The sequence below is a fragment of the Equus quagga genome, chromosome 19 (assembly GCF_021613505.1).
Source record: "Equus quagga isolate Etosha38 chromosome 19, UCLA_HA_Equagga_1.0, whole genome shotgun sequence".
Taxonomy (NCBI): domain Eukaryota; kingdom Metazoa; phylum Chordata; class Mammalia; order Perissodactyla; family Equidae; genus Equus; species Equus quagga.
Genome location: NC_060285.1, coordinates 9,233,785 through 9,250,759, shown reverse-complemented (window position 1 = coordinate 9,250,759; position 16,975 = coordinate 9,233,785). Strand labels below are relative to the sequence as shown.

Here is a 16,975-nt window from a genome sequence, read left to right as displayed (position 1 = left end):
AAATATATCTAAACAGGAATTCAGAGAAGCAAATGTTAGAACAAGACTCCTCCTTTTCCCGTCTCCTTATTTATATAAGATTTCTTAGTGCTTCATGTCTACAAGTTTTTAAAAATAGGAATAGAGTAGCGTGAACTCGGACTCATTCTAGTAATAAGTCATAGTCATTCATAGATAATCTGAACTAGTCGAGAAACAGAGACACTCGTCTCATTAGAAAATACATTTCCAATAAAATTTTACCTTTTATGTTTAAAATTTATCAAAATTTGGAATATTTATGTATATGGTATACCCAATGAAAAGTAGAGTTATGAATGTTAGAGATTATTAAAATAGAAGAAGAGTAATTTGTGTGTATGCTAAATGTGTGAATATCACATGTGCATGTGGGCATGGATTAGAACAGTTGAGTTAAATGGGCACCTGTGAGGGATTTTTTTCTTTTATAATTTATTCTTTATTATAATTATTTTAAAAGCAGTAGTTTGTGTTTTAATCTACAACAAAAGGAGTAGCAGAAAACAGAGAACTGTAGACAAAAGGAGTGAAGGAGTGATCAATTAAGGACAAGAATTCAAGAGCTTCCTCAAGGAGGTAAGCCCTGAGCCAACTGGTCCTGAGGAATAGAAGATAAATTAGGGTGCGAGGAGGCAGGAGAAAGTGATTCTGTCCAGGACAGATAAGGTAGCAAAGGCTCGTATTTGTAAGAATGGTAAGATAGATAAAAAAAGGATGTACTGGTGAAGTGAGTCCTGGGGAGGCAAGGGGCATGTCATATCTCTAGTTTGTACCGCAGCTCCTAACACAGAGCCTGGCACAAATTAGGCTCGTCATAAATAGTCATTGAACTGAACTAAACGGGTCATTTGATTTGAGTTAAAGTTCTGTGTTGGAGAGCTGGAGTTACAGGGAGTCCGCTTGGTGGACGAAGGAAGTTTGGTTTTGATGAAATAGCAAGTGTAGTAAAGGCGGTGTTTCCTGGATTTAGAGGTCTGAGGGCTCCTAAAGAGCCAACAGCTCACAAGTGAGTGCCCCTCTGCTTTCTGTGAATGCGGCCACCAGAGCACAGAGCTGCCAAATTCCCTCCATCCGGACTTGTTGAGCGCATTCTATATGTAATGTTGTGCCAGTTACCGTGTGACATCGAAGAAAGAGTTGTGTACAACCTTGCATCGAGTTTTCCTCTCATAGCTTTGGGTTTGTAGATTAAACCTTTCAAGACAGTTTTATCTCCTTTTGTCCCTCTCACCTCCTTCAATTCTTTTTCCTTACCAACCTTTGTTGTTTAGTTATAATGCTGCCATATTTTGGTGGTGTCCGATCGCCAGGTTTCTGAGAAAGAAAGATGCCCGCTTTGCCTAAGGTTCAGATGGAACTGCTCAAACTCTCCCAAGATTTATAACTCTTATTAATTTGCTGCACTTCATGTGTCACAAAACAACTGTGTGCAGCTGAAATTAAATATTTCTAATTCACTGTGAGTTAAAGAAATTTTAGAGCAACTTTAAAGAAAATGTGTAAGGGGGGCTGGCCCCGTGGCCGAGTGGTTAAGTTCGCGCGCTCTGCTGCAGGCGGCCCAGTGTTTCGTTGGTTTGAATCCTGGGCGCGGACGTGGCACTGCTCGTCAAACCACGCTGAGGCAGCGTCCCACATGCCACAACTAGAAGTACCCACAATGAAGAATATACAACTATGTACTGGGGGGCTTTAGGGAGAAAAAGGGAAAAAAATAAAATCTTTAAAAAAATAAAACAAAATGTGTAAGGAATTGTTCCTTATCTTTTTATTAATCCATACTTTTTTCTTCTTTTTAGTCTTCCCCAGAATCCTGGGTTATTTTTAAAAGCTCTTTCCCAGTGGCTGGAACTGGGCATTCAGAGGGCCAGCCGTCCCAGCACCGTGCACTGGTTTTCTCTGTCAGAGGTGGTGTGGTTTGCCTGAGGAGCCACGCACTCAGGCCATTGGAGCTTAGTCAGAGAAAGCTCCTGTTCCCTTCAGCTGCCCTGTCCTCCAGCCTCATTTCATTTCAGATACACAGGACAAAAGAAGAAAATATCTTCAACTTTTTTTAAAAAATCGTTTAATTTGAAAGATTTCCAGCTCGTTCCAAGGATTTCTGTTCCCCACCGTCACCCTCCAAGCAGTCACTTGGACTAGTAAAGGCAGTTACAGACAGTGTGAGGCACAGTGTTCTTTATATTAATAGCAATGTTTTAGACATAGGTCAAGAAGGTATTAGACATGATTTGAACTTGATTTATTATGTGTTTATAAAACTATCCCTGACAACTGGGAGACGCACGGGGGAGAAAACGTGACCTGGGCCCTCTGGGATTGGGATAAATGGAACTCAAGGGCCAGGGAGACACCCCCAGATGGTAGGAGAGTAAGACGAGTACAGCGTGGAGTCGGCCTGGCAGAGCTGCACACCTTCTCTAGTAACAGTGGCTTGGCCCCGGGCTCCTGCGGGCTGGCTGAGCGTTGGAGTTGGGGGAGCCCCGCTCGCTCACCTCCCTGGGAGGCCTGTGTGTGTGTAGTTGCTACATTTACTATGGCTCTTTCTCCTTTTCCTGTGGTTATTCATTGTTCTCCCCCTCCCCTGTCTCATGTGTTTATTTTAGTCCTTGATTTTACTTTTCTGACAGTTTGAAAAAGTATTAAGTACCTTCTGACCCAGAATGGACGGTGGACCCTGTGAGACTCCATCAACAAGCCTCTAACACTCGTTTCACCTGTGCAGTGGGAAACATTACCCCTCTACACTCTCACTGAAAGCCCGACACCCAAGGCTTACCTGGCGGCTCATGGCAAAGTAAACTCTGAACTCTCACTGACTCCTGTTCAAGCTCTGGGGTCTTTGTCGTTGCATAAAGACTTCTTTCAAATTGATCTCTCAGATTCTACCTTGACCTCCGTCTACCTGATTCTCACACTGCCAGTTCTCTTTCTAAAAATACAAACCCACTGGGGCCAGCCCGGTGGCACAGCAGTTAAGTGCACACGTTCCACTTCGGGAGCCCGGGGTTCGCTGGTTCGGATCCCTGGTGTGGACATGGCACCGCTTGGCACACCGTGCTGTGGCAGGCGTCCCACATATAAAGTAGAGGAAGATGGGCACGGATGTTAGCTCAGGGCCAGACTTCCTCAGCAAAAAGAGGAGGATTGGCAACAGTTAGCTCAGGGCTAATCTTCCTCAAAAAAATAAATAAAAATAAAATACAATACAAACCCAGTTATCTCTTCTCTCCCTTGTTTAAAAATTTCTTTATCTCCTGTCTTAAGGGGAAAAGGTCTGAACTCCTTGGCCTAACACTTAGAGACCCTTCAGGACTTGACTCTTCATTTCTCCTCCATCTGCCTTACTTCATCCATAGTTAGCCAAGCGCTGGAGTCACATTGAACTCCTCCTCATTCCCTATCTGTGCCTGATTGTCGTCAGAGCTTTGTACTTGGTTTCCTTGACTAACTCGCATACCTGCCCTAGGCCCTAGATCATATGTCCCTTCTTGTGCAAAGCGTTTCCTCCCCCAGGCATCCTTGCTACAACCTCGTAGCTGCTGTTATACCATAGTGGGTTGTTGTGTAGACATCTCCATTTCATGGGGGGAATCACTGGTCCCAGCATTCTCTCTGGCACAGATGTTCCCTAAATGAATAAGTGAATGCACAAGATCTGGGATGATCTTAATTAGATGGCAGTCATAACACATTTTCATACCTTATCAAAGAGTCATCATGTTTTTAGCAAGCAAGAGCCAAGATGAGCATTCTGAATCAAAATATCTGTTTCTGAGTGAAGAAACTTCTTGTGAATTAATCTTTCAGTGACAGATGAAGCTGTTCATGGATTCTGCCTCAGAAGTCTTAGTTACTGATAGTAGAAGTTTATAGAAAGACATAAAATGTGGTTCTCTGTTTTAGGCTTCAGCTCTGGCGGCATGGACTATGGCATGGTTGGTGGGAAGGAGGCTGGAACAGAGTCTCGCTTTAAACAGTGGACCTCCATGATGGAGGGACTGCCCTCTGTAGCCACACAGGAAGCCAATATGCACAAAAATGGTAAGAGCAAGCAAAGTCTTATGAGCTGGCACTGTTCTGACCCTCAGCAGGCCTTGGTGAAGTGTCCTGTAAAATTATTCGGAAGCACAGATCTTTAGCTCTTTCTTAATGAGTCTCTTGATTTTTTTTTCCCCCAGATCTTATGTTCAGCTATGAGAGGAAGATTGGGGTTGTGTGTATTCCAATTTGTAAGAAACTTAAAGTGCTAGTTCTAATTAAGGGAGCAAAATTGCCCACCGGCAATGGGATTGAGGGTAATAGCAGTGAACTTGGGCAAGCCCATTAGGGTAAAGCCCTAGTAAATTGGCTGAAAGAATAGAATCAGGTTTTTTTGAGGTGCAAGAGATCACAACAAATATATTTGATTTCATGTCAATTATTTGAACCCTGTAATCTCCAGAAGATGACTAGTAGATCGATATGTAAGATGTGAACTCTCCACAAAGCCTTCTAGTTCTTTGTGAATTACGGTATCTGCAAGACAGCAATTGAGGGCGTTGCAGGCTTGGGTCGTGAATGTGAGTCAGCCCTTCATCTCCATAATTCTCTGTGAGAGCTTCTCCATTTCCCTGGAAAGCAGATAAAAGATATTAGAAGCTTCCTTCCGCCTTTGTTTCAATGTTTGTTTCGTTTGACACTAATTCACTTGGACTCAACTGTATCCATGAGAACCAAATATACATAGGTGTCGGGCTGCCTCTGCCGCAGCTCCGCCCCGTCAGGAGGCCTTTCAGGATTCCTTTATAAACCCATCCGGGAGGCTAGTGAAGTGGCCGCCTGGAGCTCTCTGCCTGCTATCCCTAAGCTTTATCATTTGATTTTGTGCTACGAGATCAAGAATGACTTATTGAAACTATCAAATTTGTTTCTGGACTGAATAAGCCAAGCCCAGCATCTATTGCTTTGGGCACTTACCCTGCTTCCTTAGGCTGATGATTCATCAGTCCCCTTGTCCCCAGAAGACATGATAGGTGGGTGATGATAAATACAAAATGGCATGTGAGAGGAGACCTTGCAGGTAAACCATCCACTTGTCTTTGTAGAGCTTATAGGTAGTGTTCTCCCCATTTCCTTAGCAATCCCCAAGGTGATGTAGCTTTTCGTTTTCTCCTCCTTCACTGTAATGTACCCTCGAGTCAAATTGCTGTCAGTGACTCCAGAAAAGAAAATGACTTCCTAGCTGAGCATGGAGTTGGTTTTGATGATGTTCCTGCTAGGCCAAAGCAAACAGATTGTTTTAATCAATACTTAGACAAAGGTTTTAATACATTACCCTGGAAATAATTTTGTCTTTTCTTAATCAGCGTCCTATGAGTAGATGAAGTGACACAATACAACATGTAAAATTCATTTGAAAAATAAGTAGAATGGTATCTCACAGAGGCGGAAAATTTTATTTAAAGTAAAGCTCATTTTTTGTGAGTTTAAGGGAGTTTTAAGCTTTTCATTTTCGCCTGCCTTGTGGCATATGAAATGCGTGAAGGGGGTACCGACAAAACCGCTGAAATGCCCTCGGGAAGGCAGGGACAAAGGGCTTGCTGTTCTCCGTGTGTGGGGCCCTGGCTCTCAGAGCGGCAGAGTGCACTGCTGGTCTTGTGCTGGCAGAGACCCGAGGCGGGAATTCCATCTCACTGCTTTGGAATTTAAAGCAATTGCAGATGCTTTCTTGCCAGTGGACTCCCCCTGTTTACACTGCTGCTTCCAGCTAAGCTAGGCCTGATCAGCACTTGAGTACTTGGGTGGGTAGTGTCAGCAGAAAAGTAGATAAAACCCTCCTATGTGCCACAGATTTTTCCTATTTCTCATTCTTGAGTCATTAGTATAAAAACTGTGGGAATAATGGTATGATTCGTAGTTTATGAAAGTTTCCTTAATTTCATAAGACCATGGAATTTTAAAACTGAAAGAAACATTCAAGAAGGAGAATAGTGCCGTGTGCATAAGTGAGAAACGGAGAGGCTCAGAAAGGTGAAATGGATTGTCCATGGTCAGACTGCTCGTTAATTATATACTGGCTCTCGGGTGGGACCTCACATTCCAGTGCTTTCTTGACTGTGTAAGCTTCAGAATACTGTATTGGTTTGAGTTCCTCTGAATGAAAGATTGTCTGGTTCTGTTCACAGGCGTCCTTTCTGGGTCTGAATTAATTTCCTCTCTCTTTTCTCAGGCGCTATAGTGGCCCCTGGTAAGACCCGAGGAGGGTCACCATATAACCAGTTTGATATCATCCCGGGTGACACGCTGGGTGGCCATACGGGTCCTGCTGGTGATAGCTGGTTACCTGCCAAATCTCCACCAACAAATAAAATCGGAAGTAAATCCAGCAATGCCAGTTGGCCTCCAGGTATTGTCCAGGAGATGTTTTTTCTGAGATACCATTTGTTTTTTAATTGTTAACTTCAGGTTCTGAACACATTGCTTTTGCCACCCACTTTACTAAGGCACTCACTTTCAGTAATTACTGTCTGATAAAAGCAAGACATGTGCTATGCTCAGGGAAGACAGAAAATTTTCTTTAGATGGGTTCTCTGCTCTATAGAGTTCAGTCAGGAAGGTAAGGTTGTGGACACTGATCACCTTCAAGGTAAGTTACCACGTAGTAAGTACTGGACAGGTATAGATAAGCCAAACGAAGTCAGAGGAGTGGAATCTGGGGATAAAAGAAGGTGATGTTAGGGGCCAGCCCGGTGGCACAGCAGTTAAGTTCACATATCCACTTCTCAGTGGCACGGGGTTCCCCAGTTCGGATCCCGGGTGCAGACATGGCACCACTTGGCAAAAGCCATGCTGTGGTAGGCATCCCACGTATGAAGTGGAGGAAGATGGGCATGGTTGTTAGCTCAGGGCCAGTCTTCCTCAGCAAAAAGAGGGGGATTGGCAGTAGTTAGCTCAGGGCTAATCTTCCTAAAAAAAAAAAAAAAAAAAGATGGGGGGAGATGTTGGAGCCAGGACTTAGCAGCATTCATCCATGCATAGGATGCCTTGTAACCTGGGTTCTTCTGAAACATCCTTTGAATTGATTTGTTTATTCATTAAGCAAGTATTTATTATCAGTTAGGCTCCAACTATACAGTAGTGAGTGCAATTAGACTATTTGTTGCTTTCTTCTTCTCTCTCTCTTTAATTTGATATAAGTAATCTGTTTTCATTGTAGAAAAAATTTTAAAATTTAGTAAAACAGAAATAAAAATAAAAAATTTGGTATATGTCCTAAATCTCTTTCTCTACAGATGTATTTGTGGTATGATTATGTATAGTTTCATTCTATTTAAATACGATCATACAATGCATATTGTTCATATATAACACATATTGCTCTTCCTGATCATGATTAGGAAAGTAATTCATTATTTCTATCATATAGCTTTAAATATGATTTAAATTAACCAATAAGAAAATTGAAAACACTTATACATATTCTAGGCTTTTTCATGATAAGTCAAATTATTTCTGCCGGTTGCCCCTGGACATTCTACATAGTAGTGGTCATTTATATTACATTTTCTTTTATGTATCTGAGCGAGTTTCCAGTGAGATAAATGGGAGAGGTCACTGATCTCTAAATCAGATTTTCTCCTGGTTCTTATCGTAGATGCCTGGAAGGTTCTGTTGAGCACCAGACTACTTAATCCTGCCTCCCTGCCCTCGGGCCTGAATTTCCCTGGGAGCAGGCAGAGCAGGTGCTGGGGCCAGGCACTGATGAGCAATGACATCAAGTTCACAAGCAGAGAGACACAGAGAAGTTCGACCTGTTGTGATAACTCAAAGGTGCTGCTGGCACAGTATATGTTTAGGCTGACTTTTAAAAAAAGAATATTGATGAAAATCTGAGATAAAAAAAGATGCAGTATTTAGACTTTTCAGAGATCTATTTCTGGTATCAAACAATAACTTCATTTTACTGTTTTTTGAACAAACGCCCACCTCTAATATTTGTTCTTCTTGTCTCAGAATTCCAACCAGGAGTGCCATGGAAAGGTATCCAAAACATTGACCCTGAATCTGACCCCTATGTCACCCCAGGAAGTGTACTGGGGGGTACAGCCACATCTCCCATTGTAGATACTGACCACCAACTTCTGCGGGATAACACCACAGGTAAGTAAGTAAGATAGCCCTTGTGTTTATTCACCACCCAACATTTTTGTTTTTGTCAATCTGTGGCTTCATTTCTACTTGCCAGTACCTAATAATTTAACCAGAAAACATAAGAAATATGTAGCTTTTCATATGTATCTTTTAGATATATTTTGTTCTCCTCTCTATTGAAAGTTAAATAAAATGCTTAAAGGTTTCACTGGTTATACTGACATCTATCTGCAATATTTTTGTCTTGTTCTTCATGTTCACCCAAAGGGTCTAATTCTTCCCTCAACACCTCGCTGCCTTCACCTGGTGCCTGGCCCTACAGTGCCTCTGACAACTCCTTTACCAACGTTCATAGCACTTCAGGTACGAGTGTGACCTGTTTGTTTCCCTTTGGTTAGCACTCTTCCATCAGGTTCCCTTTTACAAAGGAAATTGGTGTTTATTTCTTACGGAATACTTTTACAGAAGTTGAATAGCGTGGGTCAGCATAGATGGAGGCACACCTCTTGTATTGGTCATGTCCTTGAGGAGCTTCCAGTCTCCCAGAGGTAGGCTGAGACAAATGGCTTTAGGACAAGGCAGATGGTGACATAATTGCGGGGAGCTGTGGGTGTTGAGAGGGCAGAGGTTATATCCTGACGACACAAGTGCTTTTCTTTCAACCAGTCTGCCAGGAGCCTCAGAGGCCATGGGAAGAAGCAGTTAAGTCCAGGTGGTTATTCCCAAGGCAGCCAATTACAGCTTGCTTTTCTCTAAAAATCCTTCCACTTACAAAGGCTAAGGGCAGATGGCCAAGGGAAAAAAAGAGTACTTTTGATTAATTCGACCAAGATTTGTTGAATTCCTTGTGTTTTTTTTGAAAGATAATAGGGAATGGAAAAGTTACTGGATATAATAAAGCCTTTGAAGTTACTCACATAACACAATGCCTTATGGATTGGGGACAGATCATTAGTAATTGGTAGACAAATCACCTTGGTCTTGCAGAAGTTGAACTTGAAGCCATTAAAGTAATTAAGGCTTCTGATCTTTGTCCAGGCAAAAACAAATAAAACAAATCCTTAGCTACCTACTAAGACACTGAAGGTTAATGACCTTACAAATTGTCGTCTCTTCTTTTTCTTTCCACCTCTGTGTTGTATCAGCAGTGCAACAATAACCTATCATTTATCGAATGCTTCTGTAGACCAGGCTTGAATTCTAATCTTACCTTCACCAACGTCTATGGGGCGGTCCCGGTGTTATCCCCGTGTTGTAGATGAAGAAACTGAGATTCAAAGAGCTGATAGAATTTGCCTCAGGTCTGAGTGAGTGTGTAAAGGGACGACTCAACACTCCGTGTTTCTAACCACCACCCTAGATTATACTTCCTCCTTCACATGTGAAAACTCATTTTCATCTAGCTCTTCTGTTCCCGTAACTGCCCATATCTCAGGTTGACCTATTTTATCTTTTGTCTGTAATTGAACATTCACCTGAGAGATGACCCAGAAATCACCCCAGGCTTGTCTAAGACTGAACGTATGCTTTCCCACCCCCAAATTTGTCTTTCCTTCTTAACTAAACTCTTTATTTTTCTTAGTGATGTTCCCGTGCATCACTTAGTCACAAAATCTTAGTATTTTCTCACTCCTTCCTCTTCCCCTGGATCCAGGCAGTGATGACGTCTCCTGCGTGGTTTATTCTGCAGTCGTGTCTCTCACATCCATTTGCTCTTGCCCAGTTTAGACCCTCATTTAAACACTACCTGCTCAGTCTACTGCAGAAACTCCTGATAGCATCTTCATCAGCCCCCAGCCTGTCTTTATGGCCTCCTTTACCTCTCTGCCCTGTGAAGTGTTTAGCCAGAATTGGGGAAAAACATATTTAGTACAGAGAGAGTTTAAGTTGAACCTTGGTTTATATTCTCCTGTCTCTCTGAGCCCATCCATTTATGTCAATCCTTTAAGACCTGTCTTTGCAAAGCCTTTGCTGACGGCCCAGCATTGTCTTTCTTCTCTGAGTATTGAACGTATATAATGTTGCCTGGGGTTACCAATTCTGTTGTTCATCTGTTCTGTCTTCCCATCTGAACTTGCAGTTCTTGAGAATAACTGTTTATATTACCCACAACACTGATTCAGCGCCTTAAGACATAGTAGCCCTTTAGTGAATATTTGTTCATTGTGTTTAAAAAATCTGTTTGAATGTTGACATCTAATACTCTGGATTTAAGAAAAGTATAATTTTCTAATGTACTTCCATTCGGTCAATAAATATTTATAAAACACTTTTAGTTTTGCTAAGGTTCATATTCTACTGTATCTGTAAGACTAATGGCTTTAGGAATACTTTCCTTGAATTTATCTTCCCTTTCAGCTTGTGTCTAGCTAAGAAAGCAGTAGAGAATTAGTTATCTTATTAAATCTTTGGTTTATGTGTTAACTGGTCAATTCAGAGTAATAGTCATTGAAAATTTTGTATTTCATTGGCTCAAAGAACAATGTTATTTTGTATTGCTACTCTTAAAATGTGCACTTACTTTTTTTAGACTATAAATGTGTATGTATCTATGTGTATGTGTGTGTGTATATATATATATATATACACACACACAAAATTTATGTGTATTTATTGACAAAAGTCACCTATCTAACCTTATTCCTTCCTAATTTTCTCATCTTATAGCAAAGTTCCCTGATTACAAATCAACATGGTCCCCAGATCCCATAGGACACAACCCCACTCATCTCTCCAACAAGATGTGGAAAAACCATATTTCCTCAAGGAACACTACACCGCTGCCCCGCCCACCTCCTGGTCTGACCAACCCCAAACCGTCATCTCCCTGGAGCAGCACAGCACCCCGATCAGTCAGGGGGTGGGGGACACAGGACTCACGGCTTGCCTCGGGTGAGAAGGATCTGCCTAAGGAGCACCAGGGTTCAAACACAAGGGGCCTATGTTAACACAAATGGTGAAGACATGATGAAGTCTTCATGAGAGAGGCAATCACAGTTGTCTGGTAGAGGAAAAAGTATCTCCTGAATGAAAAGTCACAGTCAGTATAAGGCAGAGGGACCCAAGAGCTCCCGAGGTAGCGATGGAGTAGACATGACGAATGACGGAGTGAGAACTGGGAGAAAAGCATTGTCTTACAATAAGGCACAGGAGTGTGTAGGGATCAAGGTCCAGGAGAGGGGAAGTGGCCGTTCAGTGACGAGACACAGAAGGCCAGAGTGAGGTGGCAAAGGAAAGACAGTGTACAAAAGGAGAGAAGAAACGTGTGGGCCTTGTGAAAATGTTTCTTGCTCAGTGCTGTCTTCATTTTTTGCTAGCTCCTCCTGATCTTTTTTTTCTGGTTGCTTACAGCCTCTACCTGGAGTGATGGTGGTTCGGTTCGTCCTAGTTACTGGCTGGTTCTTCACAATCTCACTCCGCAGGTAATCATGCTTTCTTGTGATTTTCTAGAGAGGACTTGATTGTGTGAAGAGAGGGGAACTCAGAGATGTGGGAGGTTGGCAGGTGGAAGAGCTCGTTCATTTCCTGGTCGCTGCAGAGAGTCCAGCCTGCAGGGTGGGTCTCCTCATCCGAGGCTTGAAGCCTGCTTCTGAATGGAGGATGTTGGCTACTCAGCTGCATGCCCGTCTTCAAGGTGGTGTTAACATGGGTAGTTTATAAGATAATGAGAGTGGGGTGGTCTTATCCGGTGAATTCTGTTTAGCAGCGATAACTTGGTGTGTAAGATGTGCCTGTCAGAATCTGGAACCAAGTGGGAAAGGGATGTTTCAAGTGTTTTAACCACGTGCAGAAAAATTACCTGTTTTTGTGTTAGTTATTCAACAAGACTTGAGTCTCAATGTTAACCATTTTTATGCTTCATAAGTATTTAACCATCCATCTCTGCAGTAGAAGGAATCTGTCGATTTCATAGCTTAAATGCCACATAGGTGCTTTTAATTTTCCATCTGTTATTCTCTCTGTGTAGATGGCATTACTCATTTGCTCTCACCAGGACATGCCCTCTGGGTTGTTTGTCCAGTGGAGGGGTTTCATTCCCACCAAGCCACTCTCCCTTCACCTCGGTTGCTTGATAACTGATGTATTTGCAGCAGCATTATGTTGAGCACGCAAATGAGGTTAAATGAACCCATCGAAACTGAGCCCATAACCTTCACTTGGACTTGACAGCACAACCTCTACAACAGCTTGTTAAAAGGAGTTAATTCTGCCTCTCTCCCTTTGACACATAGAATGGATTGTCTAGCATTTAATTCAGAAATGGATTTATGTTGGGACCGGCCCAGGGGCACAGCCGTTAAGTTTGCACGTTCTGCTTCTCGGTGGCCCAGGGTTCGCTGGTTCAGATTCTGGGTGGAACATGGCACCGCTTGGCAAGCCATGCTGTGGTAGGCGTCCCACATATAAAGTAGATGAAGATGGGCATGGATGTTAGCTCAGGGCCAGTCTTCCTCAGCAAAAAGAGGAGGATTGGCAGTAGTTAGCTCAAGGCTGATCTTCCTCAAAAAAAGAAGTGGATTTATGTATACTTTACTAAGCCAGCATTTTCCAGAGTATTCCCAAGGGATATTAACAGGTCTCTGGCCTAGTATGTTTGGAATGTATACTTGATTAAACAAAATTATGCAGGTTTCTTCACCATAAGCCTCCTTAGACCCTTTAATACGCTAACATGTATTGTGATCTCTGTGGGGAAATAGAGCTTCTCCTAAATTTATTTATCCATTGAACCCATTTGTGGGAGTAAATCGAGGGCTCGTATTTCAAGGTACGCGTGGAGAAAGGCAGTTTCCTAAATATAGTTAACATGAGGAGGAGTCTGGCTCAGCTCTTAATCTCTGTATCTAATCAACTCCGGGTTATTGTTTTAGCTAATAGTTGACTAAGTATGAAGATTTTATATAACCATCCTCAAAACTATATATGCCTCTTTATTTCTAAGTTGTCACACGGTATGGTGGGCATAATATGGTTAGGATGAGAGAAGCAATGAGGGATGTCCTGTGTTGAAAGGAACTGGGCAAGCTAACTAGCTGTTCACTTGTGTTTTATCAAATGAAAAATAGTAAGTACATGTGTATATATACATGAAATGAATATAGGGGTTGGCTGTGTTTGTATTAGAAAGAATTAATTTTAAATATCGAAACTACCTAAGAGGAGACTAAACTCAATCACAGCTTAAAATAAGGTTCTAAGGACAAATCTTTGGTACCTGGATAAATTTATTTTTATCACCTAAAAATTGTTTAGAGGACTTGTATCCGGAAAAGTCACTTGTGGCACACACTGACATGCTTATATAGTTGATTGTCACTTATAAAGCAATGCTAAGAGCTGTTTCTCCAGTCATTTTCTGTAAAGAACTATGGTGAAATGGACGGTTTCCATCCTGCAGCGTTGCCATGGTAAAACCACAGAAATGTTTCTACTTCTGTCGCCAGTTATACAACTTTTTAAGGCTATTCCAATAGTAATCTGCTTCCCTTTGAAAGAAATGAACTGAAATGTTGGACTGAGCAGCTTAAACCTAGTTGTGATCTTGATACAAATAAATTAATCAGAGCGAATAAATAGATTTGTTCATCTGAGTCATAGGTAAGGGCAGTTATCTGTAATCACTGAACCTCTTAGTGTGACTAAGGTGAGCAACTACAGCCCTTGGTCGAGTTGGCTGAAGGAGGGCAGCAGAAGACACAGAGAGGTAGGTAGAAATAGTCTCACCCTGAGGTGGCCAGAATAGGAGTAAGAGGATGTCAGAATAGTCTGGAGCTAGGCCAGCCATCAGCATTGAAATCATCAGATCGATAGCAGCGCTTTTGTTGTTTGTGTCTTTCTTTTGAGCTCTTTGTGAGATTGTTAACTGGGGAGGTGGAAGAACACTGCATTAGTAATGATGCTGAGGACTTTGCCTGTGTTCTTAAATTCTAATTTGGGTACCATCTTATTTCTGCTTTTTGAAGCTCTTCAAATCAGCACACGTTGACTTGTTAACCTCTTATGGAAAATAGACCACAGATTGAATCATATGCTTTTTGTTTTGAGCTGTATTTATGCAGGCTTTTTTATTTGCAAAATGGGCACATTAGATCTCAGCTCAGTGCGTCGAACATCTTCAAATTTACCTTTAAGTCCTCTTCTTCAATGCACCCTTCCCTGCTTTGAGTTCTTCATTCATCTCTCCAAGACTTATTTACTACTGATACTATTATTTACAAACCATCAGTCCTTCTCATTTTCATATATAAGAAAGGTCACTTGACTTCCTTTCATGCTCCACCTCCAGTTTTTTTCTCACAAATGTCGTTACTCCTTAGATTGATGGGTCAACCTTGAGAACCATCTGCATGCAGCATGGCCCACTGCTGACATTCCACCTGAACCTAACCCAGGGCACCGCCCTGATCCGATACAGCACCAAACAGGAGGCGGCCAAGGCCCAAACTGCACTGCACATGTGAGTACCCATCCTACTCTCACTGAGACAAACACGCATGAAGATGCACACGTGAGTATTTGGCACCTGCTTCATTAAACAAAGATGCACAAGACCATGCACTAAAACAGCATCATTGCATCAGCAATTGCTTAGGTGCTGAGGTGGCTGATTTTTTCTACCTACTTAAGCATGGAATGTCCTCTTTGTATCATAGGCCGATAATGAGAATTGCAAAAGTAAAGAATTTGTGAAGTAGTGAGTAAATTTTAAGTACTGTAAAACAAAGCCAGTATTAATGAAAATGTGAAGCGTTGTAAGTGCTGTCACTTTTCATAATAGGATTTAGCTGCTTACTTTGGCTTCTTTGTGGGTGATGTTGAAATATTATGGTCTTGGCTTGGGTCGCAGAGGTTTTGCCTGAAGTAGGTGGAACTGGATCAGACTTTGACCGTCCCCCTTCCAGCCACTGTTAAATTGGTGGACAGGAAAGAGCTGACTCCCTGTGGCTGTAGATGCCACGACAGAAAGCTATAATCAAAGCAAGCTACTGATAGTGAGGCTCAGGCAGCAAGCCCAGCCCTGAGACACAATGGCACTTCCAGGCGTCTGAGGCTGGGCACCTTGATGCTTAGGGTGTGATCTTTTACCTCTCATGGGGTACGAAAAGAGGTGATGTTTTTCTTGACATACAAATTCCAAATACCAAGGGATATTGATATATAGTACCCTTTCATAGACCTTGGATGTCTTGGGATTTAGTAATACTTCATTGCTTTAAATCAGTACTTCTCAATCACCTGGCGGTCTGGTTAAAATGCAGTCTGTGATCCTGTAGGCTTGGGGTGGAGCCCATGAGTCTGCATTCCAAAAAGCATCCAGGAGAAGTAGAAGCTACTAGTCAAAGGACCACACTTTGAATAGTGAGGACTCAAAATACTCAGTCCCTATGTGTGCTTTAGGATTTCCCTGAAATCTATAGCTCTTTCCCTTCCCTTTTTTCCAGGTGTGTGTTGGGAAACACTACCATCCTGGCTGAGTTTGCCACCGATGATGAAGTTAGCCGCTTTCTGGCACAAGCTCAGCCCCCTACACCTGCAGCAACCCCAAGTGCACCCGCAGCAGGTTGGCAGTCGCTGGAGACCGGCCAGACCCAGTCAGATCCCGTCGGACCTGCTCTGAATCTTTTCGGTGGGTCCACAGGGCTCGGGCAATGGAGCAGCAGTGCTGGTGGCAGCAGCGGGGCCGATCTTGCTGGCGCTTCGTTGTGGGGGCCCCCAAACTATTCTTCTAGCTTGTGGGGAGTCCCAACTGTGGAAGATCCCCATAGGATGGGCAGCCCTGCTCCTTTACTACCTGGTGACCTTCTGGGAGGAGGGTCGGATTCAATCTGAACTTAGAACTTTCAACTCTGACCTCGTGACCTTTTTTGGAACAGCAGCAGCACTAACTTGACCTTTTCGTTTTTTTTTTCAACTTGCAATAAATACATTTTTAAAAGGAAAAAAGAAAACGGAGAGAGAAAAAAAGGTGGGTCATTGACAGACTGTCTGAGCACATAGTTGCCTCCCTTATACCTTCAGTTTTTTTGTTTGGAATACGAATCCAAAAAGAGAACATATCACTCTTGAAATACTTGAATCATGAACGCCAACCTAGAAAGACAATGTGAAGCAAGTACACATACCATTTAAATTTAAACACAAAAAAATTAAAAAAATTAGTTTCTAGTTTTTCACTTTTTTCATGTTATATGGAAGTTGTTGCTAAGAAACATATATACTGAAAAAAAATAGCTTTTTAACTTTGTTTGCACTGGGTGTGTTTCCGTCCTTAGGTCTACCATGTTTGGGAGGGAGGGGAATTCAAAAGAATTGTTGGGGTGGGGGGAGGGAAGACTTGACGGAGCCTCACTTTAAAAACAAAAACACAAAAAACCTAAAAAAAAAAAAAGGAAAAAATTTGTGATTGGCTGGTTGATAAATACCAGTGTGTTCTGGCACATGTAACTGCCCAGGCATGCTCGTTCTGGTATGTGTGTGCACGTGTGTTCATGTGCATTCGCGTGCATCCTTCTCTCTGTCTCTGTGTGTGTGCGTGTGCCTGTGTCCTCCTCCTCCTCCTCCTCTCCCTCCTCCCCCACCCTGAGTTCTCAGAAAGCTGCATTGCTGACAGTCCACAGGCTGGCTGGCCGGCCATCTGCCTTTTGTTTTGTTTTTTTTTAACTATGAGAATACACAAGCACGGGGAGCCACTGCTCCTAAAGCGACTCCGTTGGGCTGCATGAAGATGAACAGAGTGCTTTTTAATGATTAAAGCAGGGAACTCCTGTACATTTGCAGAATAGCCTGAGTGTGAGTTTTCTCTAGCTTTTCTTTTGACCTAGCA

The 16,975-nt window shown here is 42.5% G+C and overlaps 1 protein-coding gene across 2 annotated transcripts in view; it reads left to right on the top strand.

Annotated features, from left to right (window-relative positions):
• TNRC6B (trinucleotide repeat containing adaptor 6B) overlaps nucleotides 1-16,321 on the top strand; it is a 237,542-nt gene extending 221,221 nt beyond the window's left edge. For both annotated transcript variants that reach the window (XM_046646572.1, XM_046646573.1), the window contains 8 exons: nucleotides 3,925-4,062; nucleotides 6,230-6,406; nucleotides 8,014-8,160; nucleotides 8,419-8,514; nucleotides 10,819-11,043; nucleotides 11,503-11,573; nucleotides 14,469-14,608; nucleotides 15,594-16,321. In XM_046646572.1, the coding sequence (XP_046502528.1) occupies nucleotides 3,925-4,062; nucleotides 6,230-6,406; nucleotides 8,014-8,160; nucleotides 8,419-8,514; nucleotides 10,819-11,043; nucleotides 11,503-11,573; nucleotides 14,469-14,608; nucleotides 15,594-15,981 (1,382 nt within the window). In that variant the 3' untranslated portion in view covers nucleotides 15,982-16,321. The remainder of the gene's footprint in view (nucleotides 1-3,924; nucleotides 4,063-6,229; nucleotides 6,407-8,013; nucleotides 8,161-8,418; nucleotides 8,515-10,818; nucleotides 11,044-11,502; nucleotides 11,574-14,468; nucleotides 14,609-15,593) is intronic.
• The last annotated feature ends 654 nt before the right edge of the window (nucleotides 16,322-16,975 follow it).